The sequence below is a fragment of the Vulpes vulpes genome, chromosome 15 (genome assembly GCF_048418805.1).
Source record: "Vulpes vulpes isolate BD-2025 chromosome 15, VulVul3, whole genome shotgun sequence".
NCBI classification, from domain to species: Eukaryota; Metazoa; Chordata; class Mammalia; order Carnivora; family Canidae; genus Vulpes; species Vulpes vulpes.
Genome location: NC_132794.1, coordinates 85,961,250 through 85,985,811, shown reverse-complemented (window position 1 = coordinate 85,985,811; position 24,562 = coordinate 85,961,250). Strand labels below are relative to the sequence as shown.

The 24,562-nt window shown below is 35.0% G+C and overlaps 1 protein-coding gene across 11 annotated transcripts in view; it reads right to left on the bottom strand.

Annotated features, from left to right (window-relative positions):
- Positions 1–24,562, bottom strand: part of TBC1D12 (TBC1 domain family member 12) — a 123,824-nt gene that overhangs the window by 42,941 nt on the left and 56,321 nt on the right. For 2 of the 11 annotated variants that reach the window (XM_025990919.2, XM_072739568.1), the window contains exons 2-4: positions 19,956–20,079; positions 18,361–18,419; positions 16,391–16,427 (exon numbers count right to left, since the gene is read on the bottom strand). Coding sequence is in view for 1 of the 11 variants with exons in the window: in XM_072739561.1 (XP_072595662.1) it covers positions 19,956–20,079 (124 nt within the window). In the remaining 10 variants the exon portion in view is untranslated. Of the gene's footprint in view, positions 1–3,753; positions 4,315–13,490; positions 13,552–16,390; positions 16,428–18,360; positions 18,420–19,955; positions 20,080–24,562 lie in introns of those variants that run through there. The other 9 variants (XM_072739565.1, XM_072739563.1, XM_072739562.1 and 6 more) reach the window with 7 other exon arrangements.

Here is a 24,562-nt window from a genome sequence, read left to right as displayed (position 1 = left end):
TTAATTGAGATAACTAGAATAGTAGGTGAAACCAATGCTAAGGGCAGACAGGCCAACACCTGTAGAATAATTTATTCTGCTACTGTAAAAAAAATATGCATCAAACAGGCAATCATTCTAGTCTGATCAAAATATGGTAGGCAGTTGTTGTCATCTCCTTAAGTATAAGGTAGAAAAAATGTCTTACAATTCCAAGGTAAAGAGATATTCTATACATATAAAAAGAAAAGATATTTTTTCCCAAAATTATCTCTCAGAAAAGACGTAGCCCATTTGCTAATAGCATCTTTTATACTAGGTACTTTCTATTAATTTTGAACAGCAAATTATTAGAAGACACATATCTTGAAATTATCTCAATCAGTGTGGAAGGTCACTTGTTGATGAGCAGATTTTTTTATTGTTGTTTGCTTAACTGGAGTAGGAAAGGAAGAAATTAAACGTAAAATATTTATTTCTGGAGTTATAACCATCTGATTGTAAGCTATCATCAAGAGTCTTTAAATATATAAAATTATATTGTATCAAAAAATAACATAGTAAGAGACTTTGCTATAGTGATAATTTTATACCTATAGAATGAAAGAAAAAATGTAATGCATTTGGAAATTTATGGCTTGAGACAAAATTTCTCATAGAAGATAGTACAAAGAATCAAAAAGCACTGTATCTTTGGGGTGCCTGGGTGGCTCAGTCAGTTAAGTGTCTGACTCTTGATTTCAGTTCAGATCCTGATTTCAGGACCAAGAGTTAAGCCCCATGTTGGGCACCACACTAGGCGTGCAGCCTACTTAAAAAAAGGGGGGGGGGCACTGTATCTTCTACAGCTTGGACAAAAGTGAAAATAATGTGCTCCGGGATTAGAGACCCCAAAACCAGTTACAGTGATCACAGTGATGCTAAACATTGATGTTGAAGATATAACAGTTTTTTTTTTCTTTTTTAATAACACAGTTTTGAACAGGAAAGTACTAGTTCTTAATACATTATTTTATATACTATATCGTAATCGTTTGAATATGTAATTCAAAACTTAAATAAGCATTTTATTTTCATCTACATTCCTAAAAATGACACGCACGCATACACACATAAACACAATGGCTAATTCTTTACAAAGATAGGGTAAATTCCCACATGTGTACTGGGTAATTCATAGCACCTTTCTTGCTGAAAATAGCCTTTGTGATGATCCCTGACAAAGGGGAAACAAGATAAGCCTAGCATCACTCCACTGTGCATGAAGGCTACCCTGGACATCAGTACAGAAAGGGGAAATTGAAACAAAAAATGACTGTTAGTTTACAGTGGCTGAGAAGGGCCAAAATTTGTGTGCCAGACTAGTGAAAAAGAAAGCATTCCACTGAGAAAGAGCTCCAGGAATCTGCATCGGAGTCCTGCTGAGTCTCGGCTGAACACTAACCTTCAACGTGTAAGGCAAAACACAAGACTAGGCAAAAACAGCTCCTGGGATAAGAACAATTACTGGGGAGCAGTAAGAGAAAGAGTCCCCAGAGCTCACTTAGAGATGAGAAGTATTCACATTCTTACGAACCAAAATGTAAAGTCATTACTGAATACATAGAACATTCAGGAGAGACCTGAACGTTCAGAACCATCTGAAACTATGCAAGTCAGAAAGAATGGAAAAAGCTTTAAAATGCTGAAAGAAAAAATAAAACAATGAGGGGGGAAAAAACCTTGTTGACTTAGAATCCCATACCAAGAGAAAATATATTTCAAAAGCAAAAGCATAATAGTAATAGGAGTGCCTAGCTGGCTCAGTTGGTAAAGCATGCAAATCTTGATCTTTGTGTCATGATTTTAAGGCCCATATAGGGCATAGAGTTTACTCAAAAAAACAAAAACCCAAAAGCATAGTAACTTTTTTCAGACAAAAGCTGAAAGAATCTGTTGTCAGTAGACCTGAACTACATTTAAATGAAAATTTTCAGGCAGAAGGACTGTATCATGTGAAAAAAGGGGCTTACACAAAGAAATGAAAAGCATGAAAATAGTAAATATGGAAAAATATAAAAAGACATTTTGGAAAAGACATAAAGGACAAAAATACAGAAGTCACTTAAACATTTTTCTTAAAAAGATTATTTATTTATTTACTTATTTATTCATGAGAGACACAGAGAGGCAGACTTAGGCAGAGGGAGAAGCAGGTTCCCTGGGGGGGGAGGGGGGCTGATGCAGGACTTGATCCCAGGATCCTGGGATCACGACCTGAGCCAAAGGTGGATGCTCAACCGCGGAACCAACAGGTGCCCCTCACTTAAAGGATATTTTTAAAAGATATAGAGCTACTGAAAGCAAAAATATTATCACCATATGAAGGGGTTTACAGCACAGAAATGAGAAGGCAAAGAATGGCAATATGCTGTTGTAAGGTTATTACCTCATATGCAAAGTGACAAAACACTACTGAGGGTAGACTATGAGAAAGTATCATAAGCCCTACTGCAGCAGTTCTCAACAGTGTCCCAGAGATGCTTTCATTGGGCCTGCAAAGTCAAAACTATATTCCTAATAGTTTGTCTTTGTCAGTGTATTAACATTAGCTCTCCTAGTGCTGAAGTAACATTAAAAAAACTTAACCTGTGGAATCTGACACTGACTCCAAGTAAATAGCGTCAGAAGTGAATTCAATTGTAGATCACCGCACTGCTGTCAAAAGAATTGGTCAGCATGCGGGGAGGGATGGGGGGGGTGGCAGGCGGGGGGGGGGGGGGGGGGGGGATATCCTACCCAGTTGGTGTCAGAAATATTAAGGAGAGAGAGAAAATAGTAGTTTTTCTCGTAAGGAACATGCTGGAAAACACCTGAAAAGTGTACCACTCAAAAGTGTCAAGGTCACAAAAACAAGGAAAAATCGAGAAATTGTCAAAGTCCACAGAGACAAAGAAACATGGTAACAAAATATAATATGGTATTTTATTTTGGATCGGATCCTGAAACAGTAAAAGGATATAAGTAGAAAAACTGGTGAAATCCAAATGAAATCTGGAGTTTAGTTATCAGCAATATACCAATATAAATTCCTTAGTTTTGACAAAGCCCAAAATAATGCTAGTAGAGTTACCATTAATGAAAAATGAATGAATATACAGGAACACTCTGTATTTTCTTCTCAACCTTTCTATAAATCTAAACTTATTCCAATATAATGCTTATTAAAACAAAAAATGATGAAGTGAAGTAACGATTTCAAGAAAAGCAACTGAGGGGATCCCTGGGTGGCGCAGCGGTTTGGCGCCTGCCTTTGGCCCAGGGCGCGATCCTGGAGACCCGGGATCGAGTCCCACATCGGGCTCCCGGTGCATGGAGCCTGCTTCTCCCTCCGCCTGTGTCTCTGCCTCTCTCTCTCTCTCTGTGACTATCATAAATAAATAAAAAATTAAAAAAAAAAAAAAAAAGAAAAGCAACTGAATAATTATTGTCAATAATAAAAGTCAACCTTTCAAGGGAAATTGAAATTCAGCAAACTTATAAATGCCACCATATGTTTGCCAGTTTTCAATAATTTTTTAGATGAAATCAGTGGTGATATTACTATAATTTTTAAATACTGTATAATAAAAATTACATTTAAATGATCTGCAATATGGTAAACTAGTATGTTCCAAATGATCAATGTATGATATTATGAAACCACATGGGGTAAAAACATCCAAAGTGCAGGAGAGAACAGTGGATTTTAATATTGCAGAGTTATATATTTTCAGATTCCACAATATAACTTACCTTTAAGAGACTACCACTTGATAGTTTGAGTGTGACAAAGAAGAATATCCACAAATAACTGAAAAGGTTTTTAAAATGTTCTTCCCTTTACAAAAAGAAAACCACAGGACCAAAATGGAATCATTTAGACCACACAGAGGTTTGATAACTAACCTAACTGCAGTTTTAACCTGCCCGAGAAATGTAGTCTTAATCAGACAGGAATTTTCTGGTCATTACCAAATGGGGTAATCTGTCACATGGGCCCTCTCCATTCTTCCCACCCCCATTCCCCAAGGAAAATGAAGTAATAATCCTCATCATAAGACCCTTCAAGGGGTCATCCCTAAAGAAAGGCAACTTGGCCTGAAATAATCCTTTCTTTTCTTTTGCTAATAATGTCTTGTCCCACCTTTCTTCCAATAAAAAACTTCCATTTTGTAAAGCTCCTCAAAGCTCCTCGGAGCTATGCTGTGAAAGGGATGCTATGCGATTAATACTGCTTAATACAGCCAATTAGACCTTCACAGTTACTCAACTGAATTTTGTTTTTAACACTATCTACATTATCTGTTTAAGGCCAGATTTTCTTCCCAGATATAAACCAAACAACATATAGCAAGAAATTGAAAGCAAGAATAGATATATAATCTAGCCTTTTATTAAGCCAGACTTCAAAGAGGGGGGAAAAAAGGTAAAACAATGCCACTCTTCCCACCAGTTTTTTTTTTAACAGATTTTTAAAAATACAGTTAACATAAATGTTATTTATGTTAACATGTAATGATTTTACTATTATTATTTTTAAATTAATTAATAAATACTTAAACACTTTTCAGTTTTAATTTTGGGTATAGTAATAACTGATAATCATCTTAAGCAAAAATTCTTTGAGGTCTCTAATCACTACAAATCCAAAGGATTTGTGAAACTTAAACACTTGAGAACTGTTGGTCAAATCAATCACTAAAAAACTAAAAGGCGTATCTAATAAACTAATAATGGAAATAAAGTGGAGTACTGAAAATACTCACTTAATCCAAAAGAAGGCAGGAAAAGAGGAAAAAAGAAACAAAGGCCAGATGGGACAATTTGAAAAGAAATAGCAAGATGGTAAATTTAAAACAAGTCACATCAATTATGACATTAAATGACACTTATACATAAAAAGCTCAGCATATCAGACAGTATACAATAGATTCAAATACATGTTATATAAGAAACCCACTTTAAAGATGAGTAAAAAAGAATAGAAAAGCAAGTATCATGCAACCACTAACTGAAAGCAAGCTTCAGTGGCTAAATTAAAGTCAGACAAAAACTTCATAGGTTGATTAATCAAGAAGACAAAAAAAGCTACACGTATAGCAAAAGGAAAAACAGCAAAGTAGATTGTGGTGATTTTATTATTCTTCTTTCAGTAATTCACAGAATAAACATAAAATCAGCAAATTATACAGGACTTGAAAAACACTATCTAGTAAGACCTAACTGACATTTATATAACACACTGCCAAAATCTGCAGAATGCACAATCTTTTCAAGTGTAGAAGGAATATTCACTAAAACAAGCTCTGTCTGACACATAAAACAAGTCTCAAATTAAAAAAGACTGTAATTAAAAAAAAAAAAAGACTGTAATTGCATAATGTATATTATATGACCATAATAGAATTAAATTAGAAATCATTTACAGAAACTTATCTGGCAAATTTTGAAATATTAGAAAATTAAAATGATAAACTTCTAAATAATCATTAGTAAAAGAAAAAGAGAAAACATTTGAAATGAAAATACTGAAACTTGCGGAATACAGCTAAAGTATGGCTAGAGGGAAATTTATAGCTTAATAACATCTGTTGTTTCCTGATTTGTTAATTTTAGCCATTCTGACTGGTGTGAGGCAGTATCTCATTGTGGTTTTGATTTGTATTTCCCTGATGCAGAGTGATGTTGAACATTTTTTCATGTGTCTGTTGGTCGTTTGTATGTCTTCTTTGGAGAAATGTCTGTTCACGTATCTCTGCCCATTTCTTGATTGGATTATTTGTTCTTTGGGTATTGAGTTTGATAAGTTCTTCATAGATTTTGATTATTAACTGAAAGGAGCTATTTTGAAATAACTAGAGCATCTGTTTTCCTTAAAAAGGTTCGTTCTCAGAAGAAACTATTTTATCAGAGCGTAACCTGTTGGGGTTTTATCAAAGCCTAATTTACCTGGGGGGAAGGAAACACCCAACTTCAGCCCACTCTAGCCATCCTCTCCCACCTAAGGGGAGATGGAGACTAAGACATACTGGTAAAGTTCACAATCCAAAGACACAAAATCATCAAAAGACTGAGGTTTAATCATAAGAGTATAGAACTTTCCCTCCCCAAGCCACCTTACTACTATATTACTAAGGGTCTATTTATCTATTTACTATAGTTCCTTTTACTCAGCACATGTGTCCATCTTTCAATAAAAAGTTGTAAGGCATAATAAAAAGCAAAAAACAGTTTAAAGAAACAGAATGAGCATCAGAATCAGAGTCAGATATGGCAGGAATGTTAGAACTAGTAGACAAAGAATTTTTAAATACAATGATTGATATGTAAAGGTATTAATGAAAATGACTGATATGTAAAGGTATTACTGAAAAAAGTAAACATGAAGAACAGATGGACAATATAAGAGAAAGAGAAATCTTAAGAATGAAAAAATGTGAAAGATAAAAAAATAAACCTACAACAGAAATGAAGAGTGCATTTTCTTAAAGATTTTATTTATCCATTCATGAAAGAAACAGAGAGGCAGAGACATAGGCAGAGGGAGAAGCAGGCTCCCCATAAGGAACCTGATGTGGGACTCGATCACAGGACCCTGGGATCATGACCTGAGCCAAAGGAAGATGCTCAACCACTGAGCCACTCAGGCATCCCTGAAGAATGCTTTTAATAGGCTCATTAGTAGATAGGACTATCTACCAGCTGAGAAAAGAATCTCTGAGCTTAAAGATATCTCAATAGAAACCTCTAAAACTGACATAGAGAACAGACTAGGAAAAAAAAAAAAAAGAGTATCCAAGGACTATGGGACAACTACAAAAGTATATATGTGTAATGGAATATAAAAGAAGCAAATTTCCCCAAATGAATGTCAACCACCAAACTACAGATCATCAAACAGAATAAATGCCCCCCCCGCCAAAAAAAAAAAAACTATGCTTAGGCAGATCATATTTAAATTGCAAAAAAACAAAGATAAAGAAAAAAATCTTGAAAGAAGCCACGGAAGGAAAAAATAATCTCTTTCCCTATAGAGAAGATAAGAATTACATTCAACTTCTCAGAAACCATACAAGCAAGAAGAAACAAGAAACATTTAAAGTGTTGAAAGAAAAAAATGCAATGACCTGAAATTTTGTATTTTGTGAAATGATCCTTCAAAAGGAAATATTATTATTATTTTAAAGATTTTATTTATTTATCCATGAGATACAGAGAAAGAGTCAGAGAGAGAAGCAGGCTCCTCCCAGGGAGCCCGATGTGGGACTAAATTCCAGGACAGGGATCATGCCCTGAGCCGAAGGCAGACGCTCAACTGCTGAGCCACCCAGGCATCCCTCAAAAGCAAATTAAATAAAGAAATAGAAAAATAAAGATTAAAAAAAATTGAAGGGATTTGCTACCTAGATCTGCCTTGCAAGAAATGTTAAAAGAAGCTCTTTAGAGAGGAGGAAAATCATATAGGTCAAAAACGTTTTTGAATACAAAGAAAGGAAGAGCATCAGGAAGAAACATATAAAGGTAAAATAAAGGTTTTTATTTTTATTATTCTTAACTGATCTAGTAGATAACAGTTGGTTCAAAATAATGATATATTCAATTACAAATGCATTTATATATATGTATATGTGTGTGTATGTGTATATACATACATCCGTAATTATACGTGCTTACATACAAGTGAAATGAATGACAGCAAGGATACAGGGGATGGAAGGGGGGAATTTGTGTCTTTAAAGATTTTTATTTGAGAGAGAGAAAGAGAGATGCACAGTGGGAAGGGGCAGAGGAAGACAGAGAAGCAGACTCCTAGTTGAGCAGGAAGCCTGATGCAGGGCTCAATCCCAGGACCCAGGGATCATAACCCAAGCCAAAATCAGATGCTTAACTGACTAAGCCACCTAGACACCCTGGGAATTTTTTACTATAAGGTACTCGCAGTTCCTGTGAAATAGTATAAGTTATTTGAAAATGAACTTGGATTAGCTGTAAATGAAATCATATTGCAAACTCTAGGACAAACACTAATGAAATTTTTAAAGGAAGTATAACTGATATGCTAAGACTAGAAATTAGAATACATTTTTTTATTAAAACAACAAAGGGCAGCAAAAGATTAGAAGACAAAAAGAGGTATGAAGAACAAGATACTAATCCAAACAACATCGACAATCATTTCAAATATGAATGGTCTAAATATACCAATAAAGAAGTGGGATCGGGCAGCCTGGGTGGCTCAGCAGTTTAGCGTGGGGTTTAGCCCAAGGCATGATCCTGGGGACCCAGGATAGATTCCCACGTCAGGCTCCCTGCATGGAGCCTGCTTCTCCCTCTGCCTGTGTCTCTGCCTCTCTCTCTCTCTCATGAATAAATAAATAAAATCTTAAAAAAAAAATAAAGAAGTGGGATAAAAAAAATAAGAGCTAACAATGTCTACAAGAAATCTACTTAAATATAAAGACATTTATAAATTAAATGTAAAGGGACAGAAAAAGACATACCGTGCTAAGACATAAAGTAGAAATAGCTATATTAATTTCAGAAAGAGCAAACTTCAGAGAAAGAAAAGTTATCAGGGATATAAAAAAGAGGCATTATATAATGGTAAAGGGGTCAATATTCCAAGAAGACATAAAAATCCTTAATGTGTATGCACTGAACAATAGATATCAAAATTTTGAAGCAAAAAGTGAAAAAACTATAGGAGAAAACAGATGAATCCACTATTATATGTAGAGGCTCCAAACCCCACTATCAGAATTGACAGACCCAGGAGGCAGAAAAATCAATGAAGACACAGCTTCCAGTCAGGCTAAGAAAAAAGAAGAGAGAAAGAGACAAAAACTACAAATATCAGAAATCAAAGATGGAACATCACTACAGATCTGATGGTCATTAAAGGAATATTATGAACAACCAGATGCCCATAAATTTGGTAACTCAGATGCAATGGATCAATTTCTTAAAGATACAATCTGCTAAAACTCATAAGAAATAGATAATCTGAAAAGCTTATTATCTGTTTAAAAAAACTGAATCAGCCTAATAACTCTGGGAAGAAAAGAAAGAAGGAAGGGAAGGAGAAGCAAGAGAAAAGAAGGCAAGGAAAGAGAGAAGGGGGACTGAATCAGTAATTACCTTCCAAAACAGAAAGCACCTGGCTCAGATGGCTTCACTGGTGAATTCTACCAAACATATAAGGAAGAAATTATACCAATTTTCTAATCTCTTCCAGAAGACAGAAGAAGGAGTATTACTTCCTAACTTAATCTATGAAGCCCGCATTATCCTAATATCAAAACATGCAAAAAGACACCATAAGAAAATTATAGACCAATAACTCACATGAATATTGATACAAATATCCTCCATGAAATATTAGCAAATTGAATCCAACAATGTCTAAAAAGGATTATACACAACAACCAAGGGGAATTTATTTACCCCAGGTATGCAAGGCTGACTGACTCAACATTTTAGAGTCAATTAATATAATCCATCAGATCAATAGGCTATAGAAAAACCACATGATCATATAAATACAGAAAAAGTATTTGACAAAATTCAACACATTCCTAACAAAAACTCAGTAAACTAGGAATTAAAGGATACTTTCTCAACCTGATAAATAATATCTACTAAAAATCTGTAGCTAGTAATAGCACTATACAGTGACAGATGGTAGCTATACTATGGTGAGCACAGTATAACATAACGTATGAAACTATCAATTCATTATGTTGTACACTTGAAACTAATGTAACATTGTGTGTCAACTATATTGCAATAAAAATAAATTTAAAAAATAAAATTTAAAAAGAAAAAAGTTATCCCAAAGAAATGATCAGAGGTATAATGGAACAACACACACACACACTTTTTTAAATAATAGCAAAAAAAAAAAATCTGGACCTAGTATATCTAATGGTGAGAAACTCAAAGTTTTGTTACTACAATCAAGAACACAAGTATATCCCCTCCCACCATTGCCTGTCAACATTATATAGAAGTCCTACTTCATGCAATAAAACAAGAAAAGGAAATAAAAAGTATACTGATAGAGAAGGAAAAAATAAAAACTCTCTTTGTTTGCAGATGCCATGATTATCATTGTAGAAAATCTGAACAAATCAACAAACTCCTGGAACTAACAAGAGATTATAGCAAGGTTGCAGGATATAAGGAAAGCCAATTGCTTTCCTATTTGTCAGCAATAAACATATGGAATTTGAAATTTAAAATGCATTTATACATAAGCATCCAAAAGAATGATATAGGCATAAATCTAACAAAATATGTACATGATCTACAAATGGAAATCTATAAAACTCTGTTGAAAGATATCAAAAAGAACAAAATAAGTGGGGAGATATGACATGTTTTTAGTCAGGAAGAGTCAGTATTGACAAGAGGTCAGTTCTTCTCAAATTTATTAATTCAACATAATCTCAATCAAAATACTAGGAAGTTATTTTGTGGGTATTAACAAAGTGACTCTAAAGTTTATAGGTAGAGGCAAAAGACCCAGAATAGCAAACTTAATATTGAAGGACACAAATAAAGGTAGAAGATTGATACTACCTGTCTTCAAGACTTACTATAAAACTGCAATAATCAAGATAGTGTGGTGCTGACAAAAGACAAGACAAATGTATCAATGGGACAGAACAGACAGCTTAGAAATAGACCCACATAAATACAGTCAACTAGTCTTTGACAAAAGAGCAAAGGCAACAGAATCAAACAAAGACAGCCTTGTCAACAAACGGTGAATAACTGGACATCCACATGCAAAAAAATGAATTTAGATACAGACTTTTATCATTCATAAAAATTAACTCAATAGGGAAGCCTGGGTGGCTCAGTGGTTGAGTGTCTGCCTTTGGCTCAGGGCATGATCCCGGGGTCCTGGAATCAAGTCCCACATCAGGTTCCTTGCAGGGAGCCCCCTTCTCCCTCTGCGTCTCTCATGAATAAATAAATTAAAATCTTAAAAAAAAATAACTCAATAGACGTTAAAAAAACAAAAAATACCCAACTATAAAACTCCTAGAAGACAGGAGAAAACCTAAATGACCTTGGTCATGATAATAATTTTATTTTCCTGTAACACCAAAAGCACAGTCCATGAAAGAAATCAGTGAGAAACAGAACTTTATTAAAATGAAAAACTTCTGCTTTGTTAAAGATGCTATAAGAAAATGAGAAGACAAGCCACAAACTGGCAGGAAATACTTGCAAAAGATGTATCTGATACAGAACTATTAGACAAAATATACAAAAAACACTTAAAAGTCTACTGAGTTCTGTTCTTCTTATACATATATATGAAAAATTTACCTATTTATAGAGAAAGTGTGAACAAGCAAGTGTGGGAGGTGCAGAGGGAAAGGAAGAGAATCTCTAGTAGACTCCCTCCCTGCTTATTAGCACAGAGCCCAACATAGGGCTCAATCTGACGAATGAGATGACCTGAGCCAAAATCAAAAGTTGGACACTCAATTTACTGAGCCACCAAGATGCCTTGTCCTTACTGTTATAAAATGAACAATCCAGTTAAAAAATGGCAAAAGATCTGAAGAGATACCTTATTAAAGAAGATATATAGTAAACATAAGATGCTCCACCTCATATGTTAATAGGGAATTGCAAGTTAAAACAACAATAGGATACTACTACATGCCTATTAGAATGCCCAAAATCCAAAACACTGACAACACCAAATGCCGATGAGGATGAGGAGCAATAGAACTCTCATTCACTGCTGATGGGAATGAAAAACGGTACATCCACTTTGGAATACAGTTTAGCTATTTATTACAAAACTAAACATATCTTTACAATATGATCCAGCAATCAGAATCCTTGGCATTTACCCAAATGAAATGAAAACTTATATCCATAAAAAAATTGCAGATGTTTATAGCAGCTTTATTCATTAATGAATAAAGTGAAATTATTCCAATATGATACTATAGTGTCATTATACATTTGTCAAACTCTTCAAATGTACACAACGCCAGGAGTATACCCTAATGTAAACTATGGACTTTGGATGATTATGATGTGTCAGTGTAGATTCACTGATTGTTAACAAAGGTACAAAACAGTGGTATAGGAAGTCAACAGCATGGAAGTCTGTGCCTGTGTGGGACAGGAGGTATACAGAAATTCTCTGTACTTTTTGCTCAATTTTGTTATGAATCCAAAAACACTCTAAAGAAGTTTATCAATTAGGGACACCTGGGTGGCTCAGTGGTTGAGCATCTGCCTTTGGCTCAGAGCATGATCCTGCGTTTGCGGATCGAGCCCCACATCGGGCTCCCTGCATGAAGCCTGCTTCTCTATCTGCCTGTGTGTGTCTCTGACTCTCTCTCTCTAATGAATAAATAAATAAATCTTTAAAATATATATATATATGCAAATCAAATCCAGCAACATACAAAATGAATGATGACTTTGACTAATTGCGAGTTTATCCCAGGAATGAAAAGTTGATTTAATAACCAAAAAATGTTTTTAAAAAAATATTTTATTTATATATTCAGGAGAGATACAGAGAGAGAGGTACAGACACAGGCAGAGGAAGAAGCAGGCTCCATTCCATGCAGGGAGCCTGACATGGGACTTGATCCCGGATCTCCAGGACCACACCCTGAGCTGAAGGTGGCGCCAAACCGCTGAGCCACCCGGGCTTCCCCCCAAAATGTTTTCAACTTAATAAGAAAAATGGTCAGACAGCATCTGAGCTCTGCTCATCTTAAAGGAAGAAAAAACTAGATAGCTAGTACCATCAGGTACCTGAGAGACATAAATTAAAATCTCTCAAGGATGATAGCCTTCAAGTTGTTTTCTATATATATGTTCCAAATATTATATCCAGTACCCAAGCAAAGGTAACTAGGCATGCAGAGATAAAGTAGCATCTAACAAAAACTAGCAGAGGGGCATCTGGGAGGCTCAGTTGGTTAGGCCCCCAACTCTTGAATTTAAGCTCAGGTCAACTCTTGATTTTAGCTCAGGTCATAAGTTGGGAGCCTCATGTGGAACTTGGCACCCGGCAGGGAGTCTGCTTGAGATTCTCTCTCCTTTTCCCTCTGTCCCTTCCCCTATTCATACCTGCTTTCTCTCTCTTTCTCGCACGCGCACGCGCGAGTAAATTAATCTTAAAAAAAAAAAACTAGCAGAAATAATTTTCAATATAAACAGACCTACAGGGATCCCTGGGTGATGCAGCGGTTTAGCACCTGCCTTTGGCCCAGGGCGCAATCCTGGAGACCCGGGATCGAATCCCACATCGGGCTCCCGGTGCATGGAGCGTGCTTCTCCCTCTGCCTGTGTCTCTGCCTCTCTCCCTCTCTCTCTCTCTCTGTGACTATCATAAATGAAAAAATAAAAAAATTAAAATTAAAATTAAAAAAAAAAACAGACCTACAGAATTTGCAGACACTGGAGTTATCAGACACAGGCTATGAAACAACTATACTTACTATGTTTAAGGAGATAAAGGCCAAGCTTGAAATTTCAGCAGGGAACTGTAAACTGTAAAAAGCGATATAGCAGATTTGAAAAAGAGCCAACTAGAAACACAAGAATTGAAAAACACAAATCTGACATTAGGAACTCAATGTATGGGGCTGTATTTTTAATACATTCTCTAGGTAATCCACTGTATTTAGCAACCAGAATCATAGACTATTACAATAAATCTTAATATCCTTGTTTGCCAACCCACTCTTTTCTAATTTAGTTTATATAACACCTCCAGAATTACTTTTCTAATACATGAATTTGATGTCTCAGTACCTTATTTAAAAGTATTTTGGATAAAACCCAACTCTCTAATCTTGTGGCTAATGACCTTTCACCATCTATCCTATATCCCTGATATACTGGCCTACTAACTAAACAAATCTTGTTGATTCCTGCTTGCTTGTTCAATTTCCTCTTTCTGGAATGGCCTTCCCCATCTTGTCTACCTTATAAACTCCTACTAGTTAGCATACTTCAGAACACAACTCATGTCATCTCTGAGAATTAACTATTCTTTCATATGTACTCTTCATACTTTGTTGACAAAGTACTACAGCACTCAAAATCATTAAAATTATATATAAAGCTTTGTCTTGCCTCATAGTTATACTAGAATAATTCAGAGACTAGGATTCATATTTATTTATATCCCAAGAACTCGAGCCATACCTATTATATAGTACATGTCAATGTATGTTGAATTATGCATTTATTGAAACAAAAGCCAGACAATCTTAGAGAAGAATCTAGAATCTGTTCAAGAATTTTATCCTTCAATTTCTGCTAGAGAAAAGGCTTAGAGTTTGCTAACATGAAGTCACATGGTGAGCTGGTAGCAGAATGGTATTCTGCGACACTTTGATGCTGTGGGCTCTGTAGCTAAAGATACCTACCAGAAAGAAGGTGACTAGGACGGCAGTGTGAGAAAAGATCAGACTACGGGTTCAAAGGGAGGGTGGCCAGAGTCTTTGAATAGCTTCTTAAAGAAGTAAAATACTGAACTGGGGAGAAGAAAGAATAAAATAGGAGCTTCTCTTCCAAAGATAACATGAAAACCAAAAGAGCCTGACATAAACCTACTTGACTTTGAATTTCAATAGACAGAACACCTCTCCTAAAGGAGTTAATGTTAAAGCTGCATCAATAAGTAGACCCTCATATTTCTATATGCTGTGAACAGTTTATAGATAGCCAGAGTAATATTTCAGAAATGGAAGTAACTCCCCATGTAGACAGACCTCCCTACCACCTCAAGACCATGCCTGCCCAAGATAAAGAGGCTCTCTTACACAACTTGATCCAAGAGCCAGGGAAACCACCAAGCTTGGAGCCGAGAGGATAAAGCCAATTATGATGCCTTTACTGACTCTAAATTTTATTCCAGAGTCTGTGAATCAGGAGAAATAAAATCCATCGCATAACTAAACCTTAAATGATACCTTGGGACAAAACATTTCATGACCCTTTGGCATACAGGAATGCCTTAGTACACTTCATTTTGGTATAGTTATTAGAACAATTTTGTTTGTTTCATCTAATTTGATGCCTAATGTAATATTCAAGTCTAACATAAAGACAAAATAAAACTTTTAATATAACTTTGACACAAACTGAATTTACAGAATCAAATAACAAGTAGTCAGTATTTTCAGACTATAACCCTTTTCCAAGTATTTTCAGACTATAACCCTTTTCCAAGTCTCTGTCTCTGAGATCAAAAAAACTTTCCTCCAAATCCTGCACAGTTCAATTTGTGAGAATTTTCTGCTTTTATTCTTTTAGTTTTCTTTAACTAAAGTAAGCTTTCTCTTAAGGCTTATACTTTTCTCCTCTCCAAGAAGCACAGGCTGAGCTATTATGAATGCCTTTCTCAGACCATACAAATTAACTTCTATGAAATCAGTTTATTCACACAGAGGAAAGACAATAATTTATCATTAACTATAAAACAAAGAACACACATGCAGCTGGAAAGGTAGTTACTGACTACCTTCTCAAGGTGACATTACCTAGGTAAACAAAGGTGAAAATGAAACACACAAGGGTGTAACAATTTTAAGGACTCTTCTAAAATAAATTCTGAACATAGTCTAGCCCCTCCACAATTTAACCACAAATAAGGAAGTAGGGACTTTTTGCACTACTCAAATTTTACAATGAAGGTACCTATATTTAAGCATAATTAAAGCCAACAAACTGTTTTCAAGTATTCTAATGCTGCACACACCAATCAAGTTATTAACCACAATATTAAACTCTAACACCTTCACAATGTTGTATATTTAAGTATTGCTCACAAAGCACACATATTCTAGTCCTTTTCATAATGTTATTGTTCCTGCAGTAAAACATTTCAAAGGCAATGGCTTAACTGAGGAAAGTGACCTACTCTTTTAGATTTTTAATACATTTTGAAGTGCTCAGATTAAGAAATCAGTATCTTAAAACTTTTTTCCCTTACCTGTCAAAAGCTTTGTGAAAGTGATTCAACCTCTCAACTGAAACTTCACTCAGAAAAAGACAGGAGTGATGAAAAACTGGAAACATCATCTAAGTACTGTAACCTCATTCGCTTATTTCAAGATGCCAATATAAAAACAGTATCCAGCAAAAAAAAAAATCTGTCAGTTTGACATAAATAGGGTATATTCAATCTAGATTGCAATCATGTTACAATTATACATAACATGGCTTATTTGTAATCATTCTTACTTGCAGTTTGGAGGTCATAAGACAATGTAGCTACACTCCAACTTTGGCCGATTAATTTAGAAAAACCAAAAACTTAGGTCAATTGAATACAATATAACTGAAACACTATTTATAATTAATAGATGCAATTCTTAATATGGCTCACCAACTGGTTCAAAAGGCCACAAGCAGGAATTTCACACCTGCAAGAGAACACATGTGATAATCCTCATAAAATAATATTATGAATATTCATATGATTTGGGAATTGATTCAAGTTAAATGCCAAACATAAGTTTGACTTTGCTGTTACCCTAAAATGATTTTTATGTTGCTTTATCCTAACATGAAAGCACTATAATTGATCAGAACTTTAATAAAATTTACTATAATAAAAATTTAAAAAATAACCTACAAATATCTTTCACTTATGAACTTCATGTATCTCTGAAAAGCCAAGGGTGCAAAACATGTAAATATAAATAAGCAAAAAAATTATATAGAGTAATATCCTGTACTTAAAATTAATTATAAAAATATAGATAACACCACATATGTAAAAATATACATATACAATTATATGTGCTTCCACACAAAAAGTGAATTTTAAAAGGCCTAAAAATGTGAGGGGGAAGTGAAATGAAACATATCTTCCTATAATGTTTTATACTTTATAGAGAATGCAATCATGTGTTAATTGTGTAATTAATAATTTAGGAAAAAAGTTTATAAATAAAATCTTACTTTTCCATACAGTTACTTTATAATCTTATAGATCTTTCCACTAAAAAGAAAATTCTGGCCCAATAATATAATTATACTTAAGAATATATCAACTCCTTTCTGAATATCTGCTTTAAAAAATTATTATCCTATGAGATACTACTCTTCCTCTAATCTCTCAGTAAAACTTACTATTATGCCAATCAAAAAGCAAGTAAGGAATCCTTAGAAAGCCCAGCAGAATGTACTTTTGTTTTGTACTTTTAGCACTGCCTCACTTTTTCAGGTACTTTTACACTGGAATTACTAAGCAACCTTCATTTTCTATAGCCTGAATAGCATAAAGCCCTGCCCTAAAACATGAAAGATGTGTTCTGAGGAGCCTGGGTGGCTCGGCCCATTAAGCATCTGCCTTCAGCTCAGGTCATGATCCCAGAGTTCTAGGATCAAATTCTGCGTTGGGCTCCCTGCCTAGTAGGGAATATGCTTCTCCCTCTCCCTCTGCTCCTCCCAGCACCCTCCCTCTCCCTGCTCCTGCTCTCCCTCTCTCAAATAAATAAATTAAGTATTTTTTAAAAAAAGAAAATAAAGACGTGCCTTAACATTCCTCACGTCTTTACTGGTAATACTTTCACTTTTTATTTCTGACTCTGAACATATAGCATTCATTCAAAAGGAGTAAATGGTAAAGGATCTCAAATATACTTTTATATTCATTAATATTTTACAGTTTAAAAGTCAGGGCTGTGGAAACAACAGAGACACAAAGTTATAAATTTGCTGTTACTAATAAAAGAAAATCATGCCCACTTTGAAAATGACAACTGCAGGAAAAAGGGGAGCGAAGTCAGACAAATGAGGATGAGAGAACATACACAGAAATAGGGAAAGAAAAAGCAGACAGGGAGACGCAGAAATAGATTCCATCCAAAGGGAGATACATATTTTGAGGGTGGAAAAGGATCAGAAGAAAAAAGACTTCACTATCTACCAGACCTCCCAGCAAACAAACAATCATGGAAAAGGCACCAAAATACACACTAGCACCTCCACATTGCTGGAACATTCAAAAACTAAAAGTAGCAGGTAGGAGATAACATCATTTGTAAAAGGCCAGACAAAGGACTACAGAGGAGAGCAACTGCATTTAAACTCCACTCTCTCTTCCCACATAAAAATAAGAGTTGTTTTTTCCCTGAGCACTCATCAAATTTTCACACAATATATATGAAAAGAATGTGACGTCTTAACTTTCCAAAATGAAAACTAATTAAACGTATACAGCATATAAGTAACAGAAAATTATCCAACCAGTAATTTAGAGACCTATGGCAGAATGTTAGTTTACATAAAGATATAAAAGTATGCACATGCATATTTAACATAAACTATCATAAAGTCAAGAATACAAACCTTCAATAGCAAGACCACTGTTTTGCCTCTAGAGGGCGAACTTGGTCTTCTGAAAAACTCTAGACAAGAGAAGTTACTTTCAGACTTTATAAAAAAGTTAAAATTTAAGATGTTGAGATAGCAAAAATTCCTAGTTTCTTGGTTAACAGTACCCTTAGTGTACCAATAATTTTTTCACAACTTCCCCTAAACCAACAGAAATGCCTAAATATTCTGTTTAATAAATAGTTATGTCCAACAATTTAATAAGGATTTCTGTCCTAACACTTAATAGTCATTTGAAAAAATAATACATATAAATTGAAGGGAAAAAGGTTTTAATTCTTAAATAACCACAATTACTTATTAGGCATGTATGCTTGTGGTGCACTCTAATTTTACAAATCTTGAAATCAGACTGGACACGATCACGCTCATTTCCTGTTGAACATTGATCTTTGCATAGTATCTGATTTTCATCACAGCAATCTCAGAAAACCAGATTCACAAAGATATGATGCCAGAAAAAATATATAATGCCATTTAATGTTGAAATTGTGTATAATCTGAAGATAATGGTCTGTGCTGTATCCCAACACATGTGGAATATCAATGAGTCTGCCACTGTTCCCCTCTGCATTAGCTGCAGCACATGGGGTACCTGGGCTCACAGGCTGCAAAACACAACACTACAGTTCTAAGTCCCAGCACCTTTATAAACTAGTCAATATTTTAATTGTAAATAAAATTAACTACAACAAATGTTTTTAAATATCTAAAAATTTTCTTGTATTACTTGGGAAACCAGTTTCTCTTTAAGCAATAAAAGAGGCACTATTAAATCCTTAATGGAAGATTGGAAGATATTTTATCCAATTTGAATGACGATTATTGTCTTAATGTGATTATTTTTATACATGATGGTTGTGTTGAATCTGAAAAACTCCGAATGGGAAGGAGAGAAACAGGAAATGCAGTACATACATATCTCCTGAACAACAACTTCTCAGAACTTAAAAATGCCTGTAAATTGATCCAGTCTCACTGATATCCTAGTACTAATGGAGTCAAGTTTTAAGAGCCAAATATCTAAAATTCTTAAGAGCTTCAGAATATGGATATTAATATAGATATTAGAAGAACTGGCTCCAAAATTACTAGAAACAGATTATATACCCACCCATCTCACAAAGTCCTTGGTTTAGGCAGAACACTAGAAAAGTGATCAAAAACAGAGTTCAACCTCAAAATTTACTCAGTTTTTGCTTTCTGTTTCATCAATTGACAATTCTGCATCACTGGCAACCATATGCCACTAGAAATCAAAGTATGTGGTAAGAGTGCTTAGCTAAGAAGAATGAAACAAAAAAGCCAAAAAGCTCTGCAAGGAAAAACTACGGTGAAAAAACCAATGTTCTATCACTTTAGAGAATTTTCAAAACCATAAAAGATAACTGAAAATATGTGCATGATTAAAAAAAATTTACATTACTACAAATATCTAATAATCCCCCAATTTTTTATGTAGAAAAAGTATGAATGAAAGTGGAATATGATTAGTTATCAAAAAGTATTTGAAACACTAAGACAAACCACATGGCTATATTAGTACTTACCTGTTGAATGATTTTGGAAGTTTTCTGAAGATTCTCTCTGGGAGGGACTTTACCAAATAATTTCCAACCAGGAGCACTATGAACAACTGATTTGAGTTCCTTTGTCCTTTTTGGAAAAAGGTTTCTGAAACACAAAAAAGTTACATGAATTGTGTTTCTGATAACCAGAGGACTACTTAATAATTTTTTTAAAGATTTATTTATTTATTTATGATAGACATAGAGAGAGAGAGGGGCAGAGACACAGGAGGAGGAAGAAGCAGGCTCCATGCCGGGAGCCCAACGTGGGACTTGATCCTGGGACTCCAGGATCACGCCCTGTGCCAAAGGCAGGCGCTAAACCGCTGAGCCACCCAGGGATCCCCTACTTAATAATTTTTAAAGTATGTTTGTACTCAAGACAAATACAAAATACTTTTAAATTCTTTTTTTAAGATTGTTTTTTATTAAGTAATCTCTACATGCAACATAGGTCTGTAACTCACAACCTCAAGAACAAGAATTGCATGCTCCACCAAGTGAGCCAGGTACCCCTAAATAAAATTATTTCTATTACTTATACAACTGACTATTAGACTGACGAGACTCAGGGTGCCAGGGAGGCTCAGTGGGTTATGTGGCTGCCTTCAGCTCAGGTCATGATCCCAGGGTCCTGGGGATGGAGCCCCACATCAGGCTCCCTGCTCAGTAGGGAGCCTGCTTCTCCTTCTCCTTCCCCTTCCTTCTTCTTGTGCTCTCTCTCAAATAAGTAAATAAAATATTACCAAAAAATGTGGGATAATCCATAATAGATTAAAAAGACACTCTCATTTCCTTGGGTGTGCAATGGAATTGAACTGATGTAGAGTAATTTCTACTTAGGAGGCCCTAGAAGTTTCATCTCAGGGATTATATAAATAGTAACTCAATTTTCTACTTAATAAGATCTCTAGATTGGAGGTTTTTAATAATGATTATACTAAGGACTGATATTTTTATAACATAAAATTTCAACCCTCAAAGGATGGTCTATTAATTTAAATAATATTTGATATCATGTGTGTAATAACAGAATTTCTATGAGCATTTCTCCTTCAAAATGAATATAAAACTGTTAAATTTTCTTAATAGAGGGCAATGAAGAGACACTATAGGATAAAGAGCTTTCCTGCGATTTCTAGCTGCTGCAAGGTGGGTCAGTGGCACGGGTATGAGGACATCCAGTAGAAATTTAATCAGTCAAGTGCCTGGGACATGTAGTCCTTAAGCAAACTTGCAGCATCAGCAAACTCAGCCTGGAGATGGCTTTTCTGCAGCCCTCTTGATATGGAAACTATCACCCCAAAGGCTTCTTGCTGGCAGTGATATACTTGTTCCCTTGGTAAGCCCCACACAGCTCACTTGTACTCCCTGGGCAGTTCTTACCAAGCCATGCTATGCTGCCCCTACCAGGCTCTCTGTGGCCTGCCTATACTCCAAAGGTCTGCCATCCAGCCATGCTAAACACAGGAGTCACCACGGTTTATGCAAAAAATTTGAACATGACATCAAAGTCATGATAAAATATTTTTAAAATTTTTAAGATTTTGTTATTTGAGAGAGGGAATGTGCATGCTGCATGCACATAAGCAGGAGGAGGGGCAAAGGGAGAAGCAGACTTCATGCTCAGCAAGGAGCTTGATGTGGGGCTGGATTCTAGGACCCCAGGATCATGGCCTGAGCCAAAGGCAGATGCTTAACCATCTGAGCCACCCAGGCACCACTAAAATAAAAAATTGGTAAACTGGCCTTAATCAAATTTAAAACAAATTGAAATCAAATTTGCAGTTCAAAAGCATCACTGATGCAAAATGGAGGAACAGGAAGATCTAGAGCTCAGTTCCTCCCCCAAAGTAAAAATTGAGCTGTAAAGAGCAATTGTAACGAACCATTTTAAAATTCTAGAACCTTATCAAACTCTTGTAACAAACAGGGAAGTACATGAAGGAAGAGGATGTTGATCCTTCCTAAGTCTACAACACGTGTAAACAACCACCTTCCCTCAGTTCCTCAACCCTTCCCTCCCACAGCATTGGGGATTAGGAGCCCATGTTTCTGAAGTTGATGCATCAGGAAGGATAGTTGGGATCACATCCTTCTAAAATTTGGAGTTATGGATTTTATTGGTCTGGCAGTGCCTTGAGGGACCAGCACAGACACCTATATCAGTTCAGTCATCTTGCAGCAGTGGTTTCTACTGGTGGTGTCTACTGGAACATTAAAAAAGATAAAATTCTTTTTTGTCCCTCTTTCTGAGCCAGATATTTAAGGAAAAAAATCCTTCTCAGGCTACCAACTGATTGCAGAAATAAGAACAGAAATTTGAGGGGCACCTGGGTGGCTCAGCAATTGAGTGTCTGCCTTCGGCTCAGTGCATGATCCCAGGGTCCGGGATCAAGTCCCGCATCAGGTTCCTTGTGGGGAACCTGCTTCTCCCTCTGCCTATGTCTCTGTGCTTCTCTGTGTCTCAAATAAATAAATAAATAAATAAATAAATAAATAAATAAATAAAATCTTTAAAAAAACAAACAAAAACAAACTTGTGATCCCACACAAAAAGAAGTATACACTTTGCAAAATAGTTTGGAAATATCACAAATGGATGACTCTAGCATTCAACAAGCAAAAATCAGCAATCACTGAAGTGTAACAGATTTTAAGAATACCCATTACAGTAATAAGAATGTCCAGGTCTCAATAAAAAATTACACTGCACCCAAAGAAAGAGCAAAGTATGAATCATTCACAGGAAAAATAGGATTGGACAAAAACATCCTTGAGGAAGCCCAGAGAGTGGAATTACTACTCAAAGATGTTAAATTAACTATCTCAAAAAACTAAAGGAAATTACAAAGAAATGGTGAGTGGGGAATGTATGAACAAAATAAGAATATCAATAAGGAAAAATATTATAAAAAGGAACCAAGCAAATTCTAGAGTTGAATACTAGCATAATTAAAATGAAAAAAAATTCACTAGTGCAGTTCAACATCAGATTACAGCACGCAGAAGAAAAAAATCAGCAAATGGGAAGATAAGACCAATGAAATTATTCAGTCCTAGAAGAAGAAAGAAAGAAGAATGAATAAAAATGAGCAGAGCCTAAGTAACCTGTAGGACATTCTTAAGTATACCAACACATATACCATAAGAGTCCTAGAAGGAGAAAAGAAAAACAGAGGAGCAGAAAAAAATATTTTAAGAAATATGGCTAAAAACTTCTCAAATATGATGAAAGGCATGAATATATATATATATCCAAGAAGCTCAGCAAACTTCAAGTAGTTAAACTTTGAGACACATTATAGTCATATTGCTAAAACCCAAGGACAAAGAGAAAATTTTGAAAACGGCAAGAGAAGCAAATACGGCAAACAAGAGATCTTCAATAGGATTAACTGATTTCTCATCAGAAACCATGGGGACCAGAACTAGTGGGAATATTGAAATAGAACATATTTAAAGTTCTAAAAGAAAAAAAAATAGCAACTAAAAATTGTATACGTGGCAAATCTCTTTCTCGAGAATGAAAGACAAATGAAGATATTTCTAGATAAACAAAAGTTGAAGGATTTCATTACCAATAGACCGGAACTGTAAGAAATGCTAAAGGGAGTTTTTCAGGCTTGAAAAAAAAAAAAAAAGAGAGAAACTCAAAGCCATGAGAAGAAATAAAGAACATCAGTAAAATTAATTAGGTAAATGTCAAAGCCAGTATTATTGTATTTTTGGTTTGTAAAACTATTTTTTCCCTATATGGCTTGAAAGGCAAATGTATAAAGCAATATTTATAAATTTATGTTAATAGACACACAATGTATAAACATGTAATCTCTGACAATAAGAATATAAACAAGGGACAAAGATGTTTAGTAGTGTGATCTATATACTAATGAAACTAATTTGGTATTATTCAAAATAGGTTGCTGTATGTTTAAGATGTTACCTGTAATCCTTAAAGTTACTGCTAATGGCTTTAAAACATACAGAAAAAGAAGGGAATCAAAATGGTCCTACAAAAATTATATTAAATACCAAAAAAGTGGTAATGGAGGAATTAATGAACAAAAACCATAAAAGACATATTGAAAACTAATAGCTAAATGGCAGGAATAAGTCCTTCCTCACCAACAATTAGTTTAAATATAAGTCAATTAAACTCTCCACACGAGAGATATTGGCAGATTGAATGAAACACTGTCTATATGCTATCTTCAAGAGACTTTTTTTTTAATTGAAATAGTCAATTAGTCAACAGACAACAACAGTCAAATAGACAACAAGAGACTCATTTTATGTATTTATTTCTAGAGGGGGGAAGAGAGTAGAGGATTTGGGGTAAAGGGAGAGAGGGAGAAAGAGAATCTTAAGCAGGCTCCATGCTCAGCATGAGGTCTAATGCAGGGTTCGATCTAACTACCCTGAGATCATGATCTAAGCTGAAATCAGGAGTTGGATGTTTAACCAACTGAGCCACCCAGGCACCCCAAGCGACTCACTTTAGATAAAAAGATACAAAGAAGATGAAAATAAAAGAATGGAAAATTATACTGAAAGCACGTACTAACCAAAGAAGACCTGGAGTGATT